General features: G+C 56.8%; 1 protein-coding gene and 1 non-coding gene across 3 annotated transcripts in view; both read left to right on the top strand.

The window, feature by feature from the left end:
• Positions 1 to 15,925, top strand: part of Kdm4b (lysine demethylase 4B) — a 97,286-nt gene that overhangs the window by 47,469 nt on the left and 33,892 nt on the right. For both annotated transcript variants that reach the window (XM_048341925.1, XM_048341924.1), the window contains exons 7-9: positions 6,904 to 6,953; positions 10,137 to 10,240; positions 14,246 to 14,383. In XM_048341925.1, coding sequence (XP_048197882.1) covers positions 6,904 to 6,953; positions 10,137 to 10,240; positions 14,246 to 14,383 — 292 coding nt within the window. The remainder of the gene's footprint in view (positions 1 to 6,903; positions 6,954 to 10,136; positions 10,241 to 14,245; positions 14,384 to 15,925) is intronic.
• LOC125349762 lies at positions 4,129 to 4,234 on the top strand. The gene has a single exon (XR_007210577.1). It is a non-coding gene; the product is annotated as a U6 spliceosomal RNA (small nuclear RNA).

Here is a 15,925-nt window from a genome sequence, read left to right as displayed (position 1 = left end):
CAATGGGCTCTGTGGGCCCCCAGGGAGGTGTGGCGCCACCTCTACCTTCTAGGCCCCCTCCTTGGTGCACCCCCTCCTGCTGCCTGTGGCAGGCTTTATTAGCTCTCTTCAGCTTTATTTGGCTTTATTTGGCTTCCCCATGGTGGCTGGTCCCAGCTTCAGCTCCTGGTTGTTTCACAGGCCCAAAACACTTGATCTTGTGTGTGTTTCAATAAAAATGTCATTATTTGAAATCATCCAAATTCCACCATCATATGGTCCTGGAAAAATGATCCATTAGAGATAAAGGCCTGAGGCTCAATAAGGCGACTCCCTGGGATCAAGCTGATCCTTGCAGATCCTGCCTCCTGCTCTGCCCACAGGGGGAGGGTGCAAGACAAGTAGGGCGCCACAGAAGTGGAGGGGGGCTTTGCTGGTAGTGGAGGGTGGTTTCAGTGACTGGAGGTGGGCACCGTGTGGCCCAGGCTGAGCCCTCTTTCTGCACACACGCCACGTGGGGTGGGGATGGGGGGGCAGCTCTGCGCCCTGTTGTCCGCTTCCCCCTGCATTGAAGTCTCCTTCAGGCAGACTATAGTGGGGGTGCTCCCCTTCCTCCCACTGGCCTGGGGATCCCTCCCTGTGCACCAAGGGCACCTTGAGCGGCAGTCTGTCCCACCACACTGGCCCACAGGGGGCCCATCTGTCCAGATTACCTGCCCTGCTGCGAATGCTGGCAGCCCTCCTTCAGCAATTGAGCTGCGGTGACATGCACCCCGCTCACCCCCGCTGCCGTTGCGCCTGCTGTTTGCAAGCCTGGGAGGCTGGGCTCTCCTCTCTGTGCCATTGCTGTATCCTGCTTTTGCCAGTGGACTTGGCTGCTGGCCAGGGGGCCTTGCGACAGGCGTCTGCTGCCCTCCCTGCTCTCCTGTCTGTGTCCCGTGGCTGGGAACATTTTTGAGCTGTGTCTTTGTGTCCTGTTTCCAGACTCCAGGCCAGGCCTTGCCCTTGTGGACATCTACTGTGGGCACTCTTGGTGCAGTCGTTCCTCTTGACCTGGGATGGCCATTTAGCTGTGTCGGTCAAAGTTGATGCTGGTTTCCATGATGGAGCCTGTCTTGCCCCCTCCTAATTGCTGGCCCCTCCCATCTTTTCCTTGCTGTGTTCTGTAGGCTGGCACCTTGGGTATGGAGCTGGTAGGTGACTGACCTGGCTCCCTGCTTACCAGATGCTCATGGCCCAGCCCTTGAACACACCATGGAAGTCCCCCTCACCCTAGTTGCCTAGGATGTTTCTGTGTGTGTGTGTGTGTCCACACTGAGCTTGGCCTTAGAGCCTCCTATGAGCTGGGCGGGCACCCCATCCCTGGAGTTAGGCCTCTGCCACCTGGATCATGCCAAGCCTTTCTGCTCTAGGCATCTTCCAGGTAGGGCTTCACACTCTTACCCAGATTGGCCTCCAACCTGTTGTGCATTTTGGGTAATGTGTTACCACACCTGGCTTGTGGGATGATGTGTCACGTCTTGCCTGAGCTGGCCCTGGACCTCAGTCCTCCTAATCTCTATATTGTGCGGTAAAATATACCGTAAATCATATATAAAAAAAACAAAAACCAGTCCTGAGAAAACAGAGAAGCCGCATCTTGAAAGCTTGAATTTTTGGAGCTTATTGGGATGCTAGTAGACTGCAGGCGGGCCAAATTACAAAAACCTGCAGCCCCGAACAGAGCTTGCACCAAACTTTTAAAGACACGTGGGGTAGAGACCAAGCCTCAGCAGAGCGTTATACATAAACACAGCACAAGGAGTGGAGCTCTCTTGGGGCTGAACAACAGAATATCTACATAGTCCCCAATCGCTGGGGTTACAGGAACGCGCCAGCACACCTGGCTCCCCAGAGGTAATTTTGCATCCAGCCGAAGGTGCTGGACCCAGGGTCACCCGGTCTGTGGTGTTTCGTCGGTGAAGCTGATGTGGCTTGTCCTGCTGCCATTAGTGGAGCTTCTGCTCCTCTGGCCTTTCCATTCTGAGGTTGGAAGAACAGAGAAGAAGGGTCGCACTGGGGCCTGGGCAGCTAGAGGCTCAGGGATGGGGCAAAGTAGGGTGGGGCAGACAGCAGGGGACTACTAGGGCTTAAGAGAAGCTCCCTGTGGGGTGATGCTGGGACAGTCCCTCTGAGGCCCAGGCCCTGGACTCTGATCCAGCGGGACTTTGTGGCTCTGCCTTCTTGTTTCCGTGTCCATCACGGCCCATGTTAAGTGGTGCGGGGCTCTGTGCCTGGCCTGTGCACACACTGTGAAATTGACTTCCACAACCCACAACTGCCATGGCTGAGCTGACATTTCCAGAGGGCTCCTGCTTGGACTGTTCCTAGCACTGAGCCGGGGCAGAGCTGGTGATCACCACTGCACCTAACGGCTGGAGCTGTCAATGCAAAAAGTCACGGCTCTCCCTCCCCAGCTCCAAGCCTCCAGAAGAGCTGAGCAAGAGGGGCCTGGGCAGGGGCTGCCGCCCAGTACCTACACCTTGTGAACACGGATAGGCAGGGCTCAGAGCCCTGGTCCGGGTTCCTCAGCCCCACTTGCCCAGTCTCAGGAGTGGCTCTGTCCCTTGCACATGCTACCCTGGAACAGGGAGTGGGAGGAATGAGACCTTGCCTGTGACTGGCTTTGGCTGGCTGAGGGTGAGGCAGTCCCTGTGGTATTACCAACAGATGCCTCCCCATGCCACTCTAGGACCGGAGGGGCCATCCTTCACCCAGAGACCCCAACTGGAGCTCCCAGCCTGCCCCTGTGCACCACCTCACCCACACAGGGAGGTGAGCAGTACCTGCAGAGCTGCCTGGGGCTGCTGAGGCTGGAGGGCAGGGCCTGGAGGGGGCGGGGCTGCTTCTCACTTGCTTGCTTTCTGCTGCCATGTGACGGACAGCTCCTGAGCAGGCCGTGCGCCCCAGGATGACCTGTGTTCCTCTTCCTGACACACTCATTTAATTTTTAACTCACAAGGCATTTGCTTATTTATTTTCATTGTTCTTGATAATAATTCTAAGCCATTAGAGGGGAAAATTATATTCAAAAATGCTGTTTCACACTTTATTTGTTTGATGATTTAGAGCGATAGAAAATAGCACATTTGCTGGCTTTTATAGTCTGATAATTATTCACATCCATCAAGCCATTCCAGGGGAATAAACAAAACACCAAGAAAATTACACTATTAATAGCATCCTCCGTGGCGGACGGAAGACCGCGGCCGGCATAGTGGAGAGGGGAGGCCGCCCGTCTGAAGCTGGAGGCCGCCGGTTTCTAATCGCAGCCCAGCTCAGTGGCCACTGGGCTGGAAGCCCAGGGCCTGCGGCTGTGCTCTGGGCAGCTCACACTAGAAGCTCTTCATCAGCCCCAGGGAATCTGGCTAAGAACGGTGCAGGTGGAAGCTTGTGTGCCCGTGATGTCTGTGCTGCCAGTCTGGCTGCAGGCCTGCTTCTCACATGGCCTTCCTGTCCTTCAGCCTTGGTGCCTCTGGAGGCCCTGCCTGGAGGTCCGGTGTCCATGCGTGTCGCGGCTGCCCTGTGCAGCGCGCCCTCCACACCCCCCACTTGCTCTGTTCTCAGCCCGTGGGGCTCTGCTCCTGCCCCAAGGCTATGTTTGTGGGTCTTTAGCTTTGCATTTTTAGGGTGGCAGTAATTCCTCCAGGAAGAAATCTGGAAGGGCAGAGAGCCCAGGCTCAAGATGCGGCTTCCTTCTGGAGCCTTCTGTGTAGTTAGTTCACCCTTGCCTCTCCTGGGTGTGTTCCTGTGACCCCTTGGACTGTCTGTCTACCGGCCTAAGTTTGTTCTTCCTGTACCCTGTGTGTCCCTAGCTCAGAAGGGGCCTCTGGGGTCTGCCTCTTTTCTTGGCCTCAGGTCTCATGCTGACGCCTCATGTAGGAATGGAAGCCCCTTGGGCTTTCTGGCACGTGGGGCCCGTGCCCGTCTCCCTCCGCACCCCCTCCCCGGCATCCCCTCGGCATTGAACGCAGAATTACGGAGCTTGCTACATCCTGCCGGCCAGTGCAGGTCACCAGGTTGCCAGGGAGACACAGAAGCAAATTGTTCATGGGTTCTTGCTTCGGATCTTCCAGAAGTACTTTGCAGTAAACATTAAAAAAGTAGAGTGTGCTTGCTTGGGCAACATATACTGATACAGAGAAGCAATACAGAGAAGATTAGCACGGCCCTGTGCCAGGATGACAGGCAAATTCATGAAATGGTCCAGTATTTTTTTTTTTTTTTTAAAGCAGAGAGCAGGTGGGATGGGGGATAAACCCAGAGGCTTTTAAAACACAGAGACAGACAGACACCAAGAGAGAAGGCTGTGGAGACAGCTCTAAAGGGGTGACTCAGCTCGCCTGGGCTCCTCCTCTCGGGAGCCCAGGTGGCCCTCAGGATGGTATCTTAGGCTTCGCTTGCATGGATTACTCCCCACCCCCTCCCTTGCTCAGCTCCTTGTCCTGGAGGAGCCCAGCCTCCCATCACGCAAGGCCCCGTCATGGGGATGGGCCAAGCTGAAGTCATCCTGGGAGGTCTGGGCTTCCCAGCTCTCAGGATGAGCCGAGGCCAGCTGGAGGCACAGAGGATGGGAGAGTGGGGGTGCTGGCTGTGTATGATGCTGGCATGGAGGAGGAAGCCAGGTGTGGGGACAGCAGCCCTAGCAGGTGGAGGTCAGGGCAGCGCAGTGCAGGGCAGGGAGAATGTCTGTAGTGTCCAAGAGCCCAGAGCAGACCCTGGGAGAGGCCTGGAGGGAGATGCAGGGGGATACCCGCTGTCTGAGAAGGTTGCAGATGGGTGGGCTGCCTTGTCCACCCACAGCGGCCACCTGGGCCACAGGCGGGCAGAGTGGCTGGTGTGGGCCATGAAGTTTGACCTTGTAATGGAGCTCAAGCTTGGAGCAGCGAGGAGGCAGACTGCTTCCCTGTATCCGTGACAGATCAAACCCACTTGATTTTACAGCCCCAGAAATTGCTTGCTAATGGCCAGACAGATGCCCGACTGCCTGCAGGCTGAATGAACCAACCTCTTAAACCCCCCGTGGGTGCCTGTGGGACTGGCTGGGAGGAGGTGGGGGGGCATGTGTTGGGGAGGAGGCATTGAGGTTTGGTTCTGGGGGTCCTAAAGGGCCTGTGAGACACCTGGCTGGGGGAGTGTCAGGTCCTGATCTCCATGGCTTATCCCAGCCGGCTTGAGCATGCTCCATCCTGTCTTTGTCTGTCCTCCGTGGTAGGCCCTGGCCCTGGGCTTGGGACCCACTCAGCATCTCATGGGCAGGCAGCACACTGGTGCTTCCATGGCTTCCAGTGTGTGTAGCTCCTACCACCTGTCCTTGAGGCACACAGCCATGGTGCTGTCCCTACAGGTGGAGCCCTTGTCCTGTGACTTTGGCTTGTGAGCTGAGGGGTTTGGCTTGAGTCTTGGGGAGGGGGCTGACACATCCCTGGCATTGGTGCCTAGGCTACCTAAGGCTGTCACTAAGTGTTTCTGGGTGGCAGGAGGCTCAGCACTCCCGGGCTTTGGTGGCAGGTCCAGAAGTCGCTATGCCCGTCTGCTTTCCATCCAAAAGCCTTCCTAATCTCCCCAGGGGCTGTTCTTCTGCACACTGGGCTGGGCAGCCTGAAGTCTGTACTTCCCGATAACAGGAGCCACGTTCCAATGTATTAAACTTTTAACATCCACCAGATTCAATTAATCTTATCTTTACAACTCCCAATTACAGGCGGTAATTAAGTGAAAGCAGCATTGTAGGCTGGGGATCTTGCATTAATCATCGCAGCCCTAGAGCCATAAATTAGTTCCTTCCCATCCTCAGGCGTCTTCCCAGCAGGCCTGGACTGTCTCACTCCCAGTGTGGGGGATTCAGTCTCACCAAGGCACCTCGGACCAGGGATTAGCTCCCTGGTCCCCATCTAAATGAGGACAGGCCAAGGGAGAAAGCGCCCCCTCCGCTTTGTCCACACAGTGGAAAATTCTCCAACATCCACACAGCTGAAGGTGCCCAGGGTGTTTCTGGCAGAGGCCCTGAGAATGTGCTATGCCCAGAAATTAATTATTGAATCCTATTTAGATTAGAGACAACAAGATGTTTCTCTTATCTGCCCACCCCACCCCTCTATTTTATTAGAAAAATAACAAACGTCTCTGTTGGTGGCTGGCGTGGGCTTATACGACTCTGGTCAGGGCTCTCTGATGTTTTCACTGCTTTGCTTCCTGCCCAGGGGCTGTGGGGAGAGGCTGCTGGGCTGCCTCGTGCCTCCGCTCACTTGACTATATGTTCTAGAAGTTGAGGTGTTGGCATTGTTGCTCTAGAGCAGGCTCGTGATTGGAGGTGGGGGGGGAGAACAGGCGCTGGGCAGTGTCCCTGGCCCCCACCAACTCCTGGTTATGACAGCCACATGTCCCCCGGACATGTGGTTCTCAGCATCCTCACCAGGCTGTGGCAGGAAGAGGCCCTGGCTGTCCGCGGCGCCAGCTTGTACCCGCCACTCAGCGTCAGCGGCTCCTCAGCCCCCCTGCATCTGTTTGCAAACTTTCACCTTCATCTTCTTGTGGATGACAGAGCCTTGAAATCTTTTAGGTGGAAAATGTGTAAAGACTAAACTTAGGAAGTGGGTGACAGTGGTGTTTTTCTCTTCCCGAAGCAGCTTTTCCCTGTTGGCTCCAAGCTGGGGATGTGATGGCACAGCCGTGGGTGCCAGCTAGGCCGAGAGCCCTTGCCTCCCTCCCACCAGCCTCCGGTCAGGGCTTTGCATCCAGGGCTGCTCCTCTGGCCTCACTAGGATATAGCACCTGGCACTTGGCTGGCCATTGGCAGCCTTTGAGTTCACGGTCCTGGGTCCTGACTGCCCTGCCCGTGGTGTGTGTACTCCACATGTGCTGAACACCTCCCTTCTCTTGCAGGTACGCCATCCCCCCTGAGCATGGGAAGCGCCTGGAGCGGCTGGCTATCGGTAGGTATCTACACCCTTGGCACGTAGGGTAGGCTGGGCCTGGAATGGGGGTGGGGTGGAGCCTGGGGGTTGGGAGAGCAGTTGCTAGCCACCCAGATGGACTGCATTTGAGTGCTGTCTGGTCGTGGTGAGGATCTCCACACCCCTGCTGCCTGTTCTGGCTCCCCACATCACCACCTTTGCCCTGAGTGCCCTGGCCCAGTGAGTCTGCTCTGCCTCGTGCTGCGCATGCCTGTCTATGCCACGTGTCCTCCAGCCCATGGGCATGCTCAGTAAGCAGGCCATCTTCCCTGCTGTCCTGACCCTCAGCACACATCCTCCTGGTGCCCCCACTGCACCACCCACCTGTACCCTTCCCTCCCTCTAGGGTCTCTCCTGGCTAGGCTCGCAGGGAGGCCCTCACCACCCTGGTTGAAGATACTAAGGCGGGTAGAGGGAGCAGGCTTCCCCGCTCCTGATCACAGCCATGGTCCCTGTGGAGTCTTGGGTTCCAGGAACACCCCAGTGTGTAGAGGGCATTGTGTGGCTCGAAGCAGCAGGAGGGAGGCTCCTGCCACTGCAGACCCCAAAGCAGAGGCCTCTCTGCGCCACAGCTGGCAACCCCCCCCTCACCCCCCCCAGCATCCCATTGTGCTTTCAAATGCAAATTGAGTGATCTCATCCCAAAGTACAGGTTGCATGTTTTCCCACTGTTTAAAACAAATGGCCACAACCTTTGTGGCTGTAAAACAATAAAAACAGTTCAAGCTGGGTGCTGGTGGCTCACACTGGTAATCCTAGCTACTCCGGAGGCTGAGATCTGAGGTTATGGCTCAAGGCCAGCTCAGGCAGGAAAACATCCATGAGACTCTTATCTCCAATTAATCACCAGAAAACCAGAAATAGAGCTGTGGCTCTAAGTGATAGAGCGCTAGCTTTGAATGAAAAAGCTTAGACTGCACCCAGGCCCTGGCTTCAAGCCCAATGACAAAATTAAAATAATAAAAATATAAAGAACAAAAATTTACAGTTCTCTAGGTCAGAGGTCCTAAGGCCAAGGCTAAAGCGAGGTTGGTGCCGTCAGGGGCACCAGCTCTCAGCTCCCAGAGGCCTTGAATCCCTCCGCTCCCAGCCCCTTCCTCATCTGGCCCCTGGTCTCTTGGGATTGGAGCCTGTTCCCGCCCACAGAGTCCCTTTTGCCTCATGTAAGACAGCATTCAGATGGGGGGAGCAGGTTGTAGACAGTGGGGGGTGCCATAGTTCACCTGACCACACCTGTAAACATCTGTGCCGAAGGAGGTAGTGGCAGAGCAGCCAGCCCAGGCTCTCCTTGGGATGGATCAGAGGCTGCCAGAGCCTGCCACCAATGCCCGTCCACCCTGAGTGCTACAGCGCATTCTGGCTTCTTCATAGGGAAAACCAGCTCTGTGTGGGCTCCCTGCCGTGAGCTTTTAAAAATACTGGCTTCCTCCTGCCAGGGGGCTGTGCAGAGCTCAGGAATAGCCAGGCCATTGGCCTTGAGGCAGCGGGACAGGAGGGAGGTTGGCCAGGGCTGGTGGCAGCCGCAGCGGCAGCAGGAGGCCATGCTGCCCTCCTCCGCAGACTCAGGCTTGGGCCCTGCCGCCTTTTGGGGAGATGCCCCCCACTCCATCACAGAGCTGGGTGGAACGGCTGCACTAATGTGCAGAATGAATAGCTCTGCTCCAAATGGGCTCGCGGGGAGAGTTGTGGGGCCCACGGAGAGCGCATTAATGTGCTGGCGCATTATCGGTGCTAATCACTTAAAATGTGTGCCTTTATTAGAGCTTTAATGAGAGCCACTTAAACTGTGCATTAAAAAGAGGAACTGCAGCGCGGCCGGCGGCCGGGTGGCAGGCAGTCATAACTCTAATTGAAATGCTTTTAGTGCCAGGGGAAGTTGTGAGTGCTGTGATTCCTTGTGCCTTCCACACAGCCCCGTGCTTGTGTCTGGTGTGCGCCATGTGTCCTGTGCTCACATGCCTGCACACGGGTGCCCTCCCAAGTGGTCACCCTCCAAGGGTGTGTGCCGGCCTCAAACCCAGGCCCAGGGTCACACGGGCTTCCAGAAGGGTCTCTGGGTGGTCTGTGGCTGCTGATGAGTCCTGGAGGGGAGGATGCCCGCAAGGACCCACTCAGCCACCCCCTGACACCCCTCCCCTTTGCTTCATCTGCATGGCATCCTGAACCATGCAGCATGATGAGCTACAGACTCAGCCTGTGGGTCCCTGGTCCTTACCCCCCTGCCCCTGCCTCCCTGGGCCTGTACCTCTATGCAGGTGGCCAGTGCCAGGGCCGTGTCCTCTCTGTGGTCATGGGCAGAGCAGGTCTTGGGGCAGGGAACACCAGAGCTGGCAAGGCCCTTTATGCTTCTCGGCCCAGCCCCCTCAGCACAGATTATGGGGGTCATGGATGAGCCCATAAGCACAGCTTGGGCTTGAGCAGGCATCTGCACCCTGTTTGAGGGCTGGCTGCCGCAGGCCCAGCTACACCTTACCGTTGGGACACCTGGGGTGTTACTTGACCCGGGCCTTTGCTGCCCATGGAGCTGGCCCTGGCCACCAGCCCTGGCTGTCAGGAGCAGGCAGTGCCAATGCCCACGGCTTACATTCACCCACCTGCGAGCCGGCCGACTGGGGCTCGCAGTGCTGAGCCAGACACTGTGAGGCCTGGCCTCTGCACTAAGCAGCCATGAACGGGTCTGAGTTGGGGGTGTGTGGGGGCTGGCGTAGCAGAGGCGCCTCGACCCTCCACAGCTCTCAGGCTCAGGAGGAAGGAGCCTCTATGTGGGCACTGCCACTGGCCACATTCCTGGTTGGTCTGCTTCTAGGACACTGGCAGCCCCTGTCTTTTCCAGCTCTGCTTGGGGTGGCACAGGGACGGTACCCATGGCTTGAGTGTGCCTCGCCCTCTGTATGGCCGCACCCTAGGCGTAGGCCACTCCTTCCCATGGGGCCAGGCTCCAGGCTGCTCCCAGCTGCTCCGGCACTGGGCATAGGGGCTTGGTGGGCACTGGAGGCACCCCACCCTCCACCAGTGCTGTCTATGCATGGTGCTTTGGAGGGCCATCGGGTTCCTTTTCAGGCATCCTGCCTGCCCGCCCTCTCCTGCCAGCATGTTCCCCTCCCCCCCCCCCCCGCCCTAGCTCATGACCCTCATCACATGGAGCACTCTATCCTGCCCCAGGCTTCTTCCCCGGGAGCTCGCAGGGCTGTGATGCCTTCCTGCGCCACAAGATGACTCTCATCTCGCCCATCATCCTGAAGAAGTATGGGATCCCCTTCAGCAGGGTGCGTACAGGCCTGGGGATGGCCCGCAGCGGGATGGGGTCTGGGGATGGCCCACGGCAGGATGGGGTCTGGGGATGGCCCGCGGCAGGATGGGGTCTGCAGACACTCACAGCGGGACGGGGTCTGGGGATGCCTGTGGTGGGCTGTGTCCTGGGGATGCCCTCAGTGGAACTGGCTCTGGGCTCTCGCTGGCTAGCAGAGAATGCCTAGGAGGTAGACCTGTTAAGGTGGATGCAGTTCTAGAGTGTGACTGACTGGCTGGGAGCCAGGCATATGGAGGGAGCCATGGGTCAGGTGGCATCTTCGCTTGCTTCCCCATGGCCCCTAAACTAGACAAAACCCAGTGTTGGGCATGGCCGCCTAGGCTTTTGCTCCAGAGGGCCACATTGGGTGCCCTGGGACCATGTGGCAATGGCAAGCGTGGGGCTCCTGAGTGTGTGTGATGGAGCTGCAGGACCAACTGCAGGGCTGGGACGGAAGAGGTCTGGGCCTCCGCACAGATAGCCCAGCTCTGCAGACCCAGCAGCTTCAGGCCTCCTCCATCCCTGCCCAGCCTCCAGCCCCAAGATGGGCCTGCATGGGCTCCGCGGTGCTGGCCCCGGTCCCCAGGCTAGCCAGGCTTGCCTGGAGCCTTCCCGCCAGGCAGGAGGAGTGGTCTCGTGGGGGAAGGTGCTTTTGTGAAGAGCAATTTGTCAGGCCCAGAAGCGAGTTCTGTGATGAGAACCTTCACTCCCCCGCTCATGTCGCATGTCGGCACGTGGAAATTGCTTCTGACATTTCAATCGTTCCGCTCGGAGCATCGCTGTGGCAACCGAGGATGACATGTTCTTCCTGCCCAGTGTAGCCGCCGCATCAGGCGGAGGAAGATGCGCCTGAGGAAGGCAGCTTCCCATGCTTGCCTGCTCTTGGGGCTTCTTTCTGTCTGGAATCCTTCCTTATCAGGCAAAGACAGGCAGATTCGCACCAGGTGACCACATCGCTCAGAGGTGACAAGAGCTGGTCTTGTGGCTAGTTTTTGAAGAAGATCCTCCCACTTGAGTGGCGCCAGGGATCCCTCATGCTGCCGTCTGCTTGAACTTGAAACACTGAACTCCCTAGCCAGCGCACCCCCTGTCCCACAGGGGCTGCCAGCACCCTGCTATCTCACTCTGCCCTCTGGCCACCTGCATGTCCAGACCTCCTTGTCCCCAGATGCCTGTGGGGTGAAGGCCCGTGTGTGGCCACCGGAAAGCAGCTCCCATGTGGTCCAGGCCCTGGGACAAGCACAGTGTGGATCCCTCATCTGAATTCCTGGCACCTTCACACATGCAGCTCTCTGCTCCCCACTATAAATCTCTGTAATGGTATTTACTTCTTGAAGAAAAAGCAGATCAATAGCAGAGCTTTTTAATAATTAAAAGTGTATACTTGTGTAATCTGCCATTGACTTCCTCATTCGTTCTGTGTGAGCTCACAGAACACATGGATGGTGCCCCAGGCTGCCAACTGATGCTGCACACCGTCCATCATCCCAGACACTTCCTGATTTACCGTTGCTGCCAGGGTCGGCCTGACGTGGAGGGCACACGCCACATTCTTGCAGGATCCTCCCGGTCCTCACCTGTGCATCCTCTGTCTTGGGCTCCATTCCCAGGCCGGGTGAGCTGGGGGAACACGGCCCTGCAGCACGTCTAACCGAGCGCCCTGCTACCATGCCGCCTCTCCAAGCATCCAGCGTGGGGTGAGAGGGCCCAGATGTACCCCCAGAAGGCTGAGTATGGTGGCTCTCGCTGCCTGTCACATAATGAGCCTTCGGCCTCGGTTCTCACCACACCAGGCCTGGGGTGACAGGAAGAACAACTGGGCTTTGCATGGTGAGAGGGCTGCGGGCTGGAAGTCCAGGCTGTGATGTGGATGCCGGCCCCTCACTGCGGGTGTTCTCCTATCCCGCCACGGTGGCTGTCACTTGGACAGGAATTTAAATATATAACTTAATGCACGGTGACTTCCTGTGATTGGTGCAATTAATTATTTGAAAAGAAAAATATCATCGTGTTCTTAGGAGCTGGCGTTTCTCCAGGCAGTGTCAGTTTTGATGGATTTTTGAACAGTGGCTGGCTCTGTGGGACACCCCCCCCCCCCACGCCGCCTGCCTGCCGCCACCCACCCGCATGTGCCTACGCCTTGGGTACCAAGATGAATCCAGTTCCCCCATCTGCAAGAGGACATGGGTAGAGCCACAGTGAAAAGACAAACGACCTGAGAACGGGAGAAACATTCCAACAGATGCTCAATGTACCCCCAGCCAACCGACAGGACCTGCCTGGCGCTTAGCACGGGACACCCAAGAAAGGCACAGGCCCAAGCATGGTGTTCTTACGGCAAGAGGCACAACAAAGACAGTGCCACCATGGCTGCTTGGAGATACAGACAGCTTTATGCTCACCCAGCAGGCTGCTCCGGGCTGTGTAACCCAGATACCAGTGGAGACATCCTGACAGCCACACCCAGAATTCCAGATAGCCATAGCCACACTTCTCACCCTGTTCTAGGTGAACAGAGGAGCCCACTTCAGAGAGCACTATCCAGGCCTCAGTTTTCACACCTACAGCCTGGGCCCACTGCCAAAGCAGTTCAAACAGCTTGTCAACAGACCTCAAGAAAAACCTGTTGCTGGGTGCCAGTGGCTCACACCTATAGTCCGAGCTACTCAGGAAGCTGAGATCTGAGGATCGTGGTTCAAAGCCAGCCTGGGCAGCAAAGTCTATGAAACTCTTATTTCTTTTTTTTTTTTTTTTTTTTTTTTTTTGGCCAGTCCTGGGCCTTGGACTCAGGGCCTGAGCACTGTCCCTGGCTTCTTCCCGCTCAAGGCTAGCACTCTGCCACTTGAGCCACAGCGCCGCTTCTGGCCGTTTTCTGTATATGTGGTGCTGGGGAATTGAACCTAGGGCCTCGTGTATCCGAGGCAGGCACTCTTGCCACTAGGCTATATCCCCAGCCCTCTTATTTCTAATTAACAACCAAAAAGCTGGAAGTGGAACTGTAGCTCAAGTGGTAGAGGTCTCTTCTTGAGCACAGAATAATAGCTCAGGAACAGCACCAGGCCCTGAGTTCAAGCCCCAGGAGTTACACCCAGGGAAAAACAAACAGAAAAACACTGTGGAAGGGCCAAGTGGTGGCCAGTATGGTCATCTGGAATGCCTCCTCCTTGGAAGGGGTTGCACCCTCTTTGAGCATAAGGTTGTGACCCCTAAACCTCCCTGCTCCAGAGGATGGCATCCCCACCCATCACATTCAGGCCTGCTCTTTGGCTTGGCCTGTGTTTCAGGGGTGCACTAGCAGTCCTTCTGGTCCCACAAAATTGTGTTTAGTCATGTAAGCCTCCCGCCATGGCGGATGGGGTCTTCTCACAGCCACTTGTTGGGGTACTGGGAGCAGAGGGCTGTGATGGTTCCATGACACTAGTCATCCCGTGCCTCGTGCACGCCACTGGTGACACCTTCCCCTGCAAGGGAGGACACGGGCACATCACCAGTGTGTCCCCACACTTTTGCTACCACTTGTCTTGTGACCAAGTGTGCCACAGCCCCTCCAAAGCAGGAGACCCCTTGCTGCGAGCATGCCCACAGACCCAGTGTCCCTCCAGAAGGCACTGCCATGTCTGCTGGGGGAGCTGTGGTGAGCCAGGATCTGCCTCAGCCTGTGTGTGTGTTTTGTTTTGTTTTTCCCCTCTTCTTCTCTCAATGAGTGTCTTGCTATGCAACCCTGGCTGGACGGGACCTCTCCATTCTCTTGCCTCAGCTTCCTGAGTGCGGAATCTCAGGAGTGGCCACTAAACAGGCTCCTCACATATTCTGAATGCCAAGCAGGAAGCTGCGGGGAGTCTATGGGGAGCCCCTGACTGTCAGTGGGGTTCCTCTCCCTGCTTACCACTGCCGTGTTTGGCCTGCAGAGGCCTTGTCCTTATCCTGCTGCCTGGCCCCTGGCCTGCGGGCCTCTCTTCACCTGCACACCTTTGCTCCTCAGATCACTCAGGAAGCTGGGGAGTTCATGATCACGTTTCCCTATGGCTACCACGCTGGCTTCAATCATGGATTCAACTGCGCCGAGTCTACCAACTTTGCCACGCTGCGGTGGATTGATTATGGCAAAGTGGCTACTCAGGTAGGCCCCGCGTCACCATGCAGGCTCTCTTCCCACTTGTTTGTGGCCCACAGCTGCCCACTGCTCCACTCCAGCCTGGGCCCTGGAGCTCTTCCAGGCTCGTCTGGGGCCCTAAAGAGAATGTGCCGCACACTGGGGAGGGGATGGGGATGGGTTCCATGGCCCATGGTGGTCTCTGGTGTCAGGGTATCCTGCTTCCCAGCTGCCCACAGCAGAGCTATCTGCTCCAAGACTTGGGGTCTGCAGTTCTTCTGCTCTATTTTGCCTGTTGGGATGGGCATAATTGACAGTTCCCTTCTGCAGGCCATGCAGCCTGGCCCTGCCCACATAAATGCTACTTCCTGCCCCTCAGCCTCCTCACTAGAATCCTTTGGGTGCCTGGAACTTCCCTGGAATCTTGAGTGCCTGAGGATCTCTCTGACCCGGGTCAGAGGTGACAGAAAGTTGGGAAGATTGCCTGGCAGGCAGTGAGGTGCTCCCTCCACCCCCACAGGATGAAAGGCAGGAAGATGGGCTTGGGTTCTTTTTGCTTTTGTTTTCATGTTGGTACTGAAGCTTGACTGGGCCCCCAGATCTGTCATCTCTACCCTGGGTATACCAATTGCTTTTAGAGGCAGCCTGGCAGCATGTGAGGTGGGGGTGCTCGCATTGCTGTGGGTGTCGAGTACAGGCACAGCTGTGAGTACCAAGCTACGGGAAGGAGCCACAGGTGAGCAGTGTGGCCCGGCGCTAGCTGCCCCAGCCAGGCAAGGCTCATGCTGCTGCACAGGTATGGGGCCTGCATCAGCCTCTGTCTTCCTTTCCATCAGTGCAGCTACTTGCTCACTGGTGGCCCCAGGGTCGTGGAGCTATCCAGCCCTACCAGGCCCCAGGATAGCAGAAAAGGCTCTCCCTGCTGCCCACAAGTACAGTGTGTGTGTGTGTGTGTGTGTGTGTGTGTGTGTGTGTGTGTGTGTGTATGAACTTTAGATGGCCCTGGGGGACCTAGTCTTCTCTAGACACTAGATCTCAGGAGAATGGGGTTGGGGATATGGCCTAGTGGCAAGAGTGCTTGCCTCATATACATGAAGCCCTGGGTTCAATTCCCCAGCACCACATATATAGAAAACGACCAAAAGTGGTGCTGTGGCTCAAGTGGCAGAACGCTAGCCTTGAGCAAAAAGAAGCCAGGGACATTGCTTAGGCCCTGAGTCCAAGGCCCAGGACTGGCAAAAAAAGAATAGATCTCAGGAGAAGAGGCGTTAATGCCACCCTGACCAGCACACAACCACCGGTGGCCTCAAAACATAGCTGGGGGCCTGGGAATATGGCCTAGTGGCAAGAGTGCTTGCCTCCCATACATGAAGCCCTGGGTTTGATTCCCCAGCACCACATATACAGAAAACGGCCAGAAGTGGCGCTGTGGCTCAAGTGGCAGAGTGCTAGCCTTGAGCAAAAAGAAGCCAGGGACAGTGCTCAGGCCCTGAGTCCAAGCCCCAGGACTGGCAAAAAAAAACAACCCAAAAAACATAGCTGGGTTGTTGGGTGCCAGAGGCATCTATC

The sequence above is a fragment of the Perognathus longimembris genome, chromosome 3 (genome assembly GCF_023159225.1).
Source record: "Perognathus longimembris pacificus isolate PPM17 chromosome 3, ASM2315922v1, whole genome shotgun sequence".
Taxonomy (NCBI): domain Eukaryota; kingdom Metazoa; phylum Chordata; class Mammalia; order Rodentia; family Heteromyidae; genus Perognathus; species Perognathus longimembris.
The sequence above is the reverse complement of the archived record's forward strand: the minus strand, read 5'-3'. Positions and strand labels throughout refer to the sequence as shown.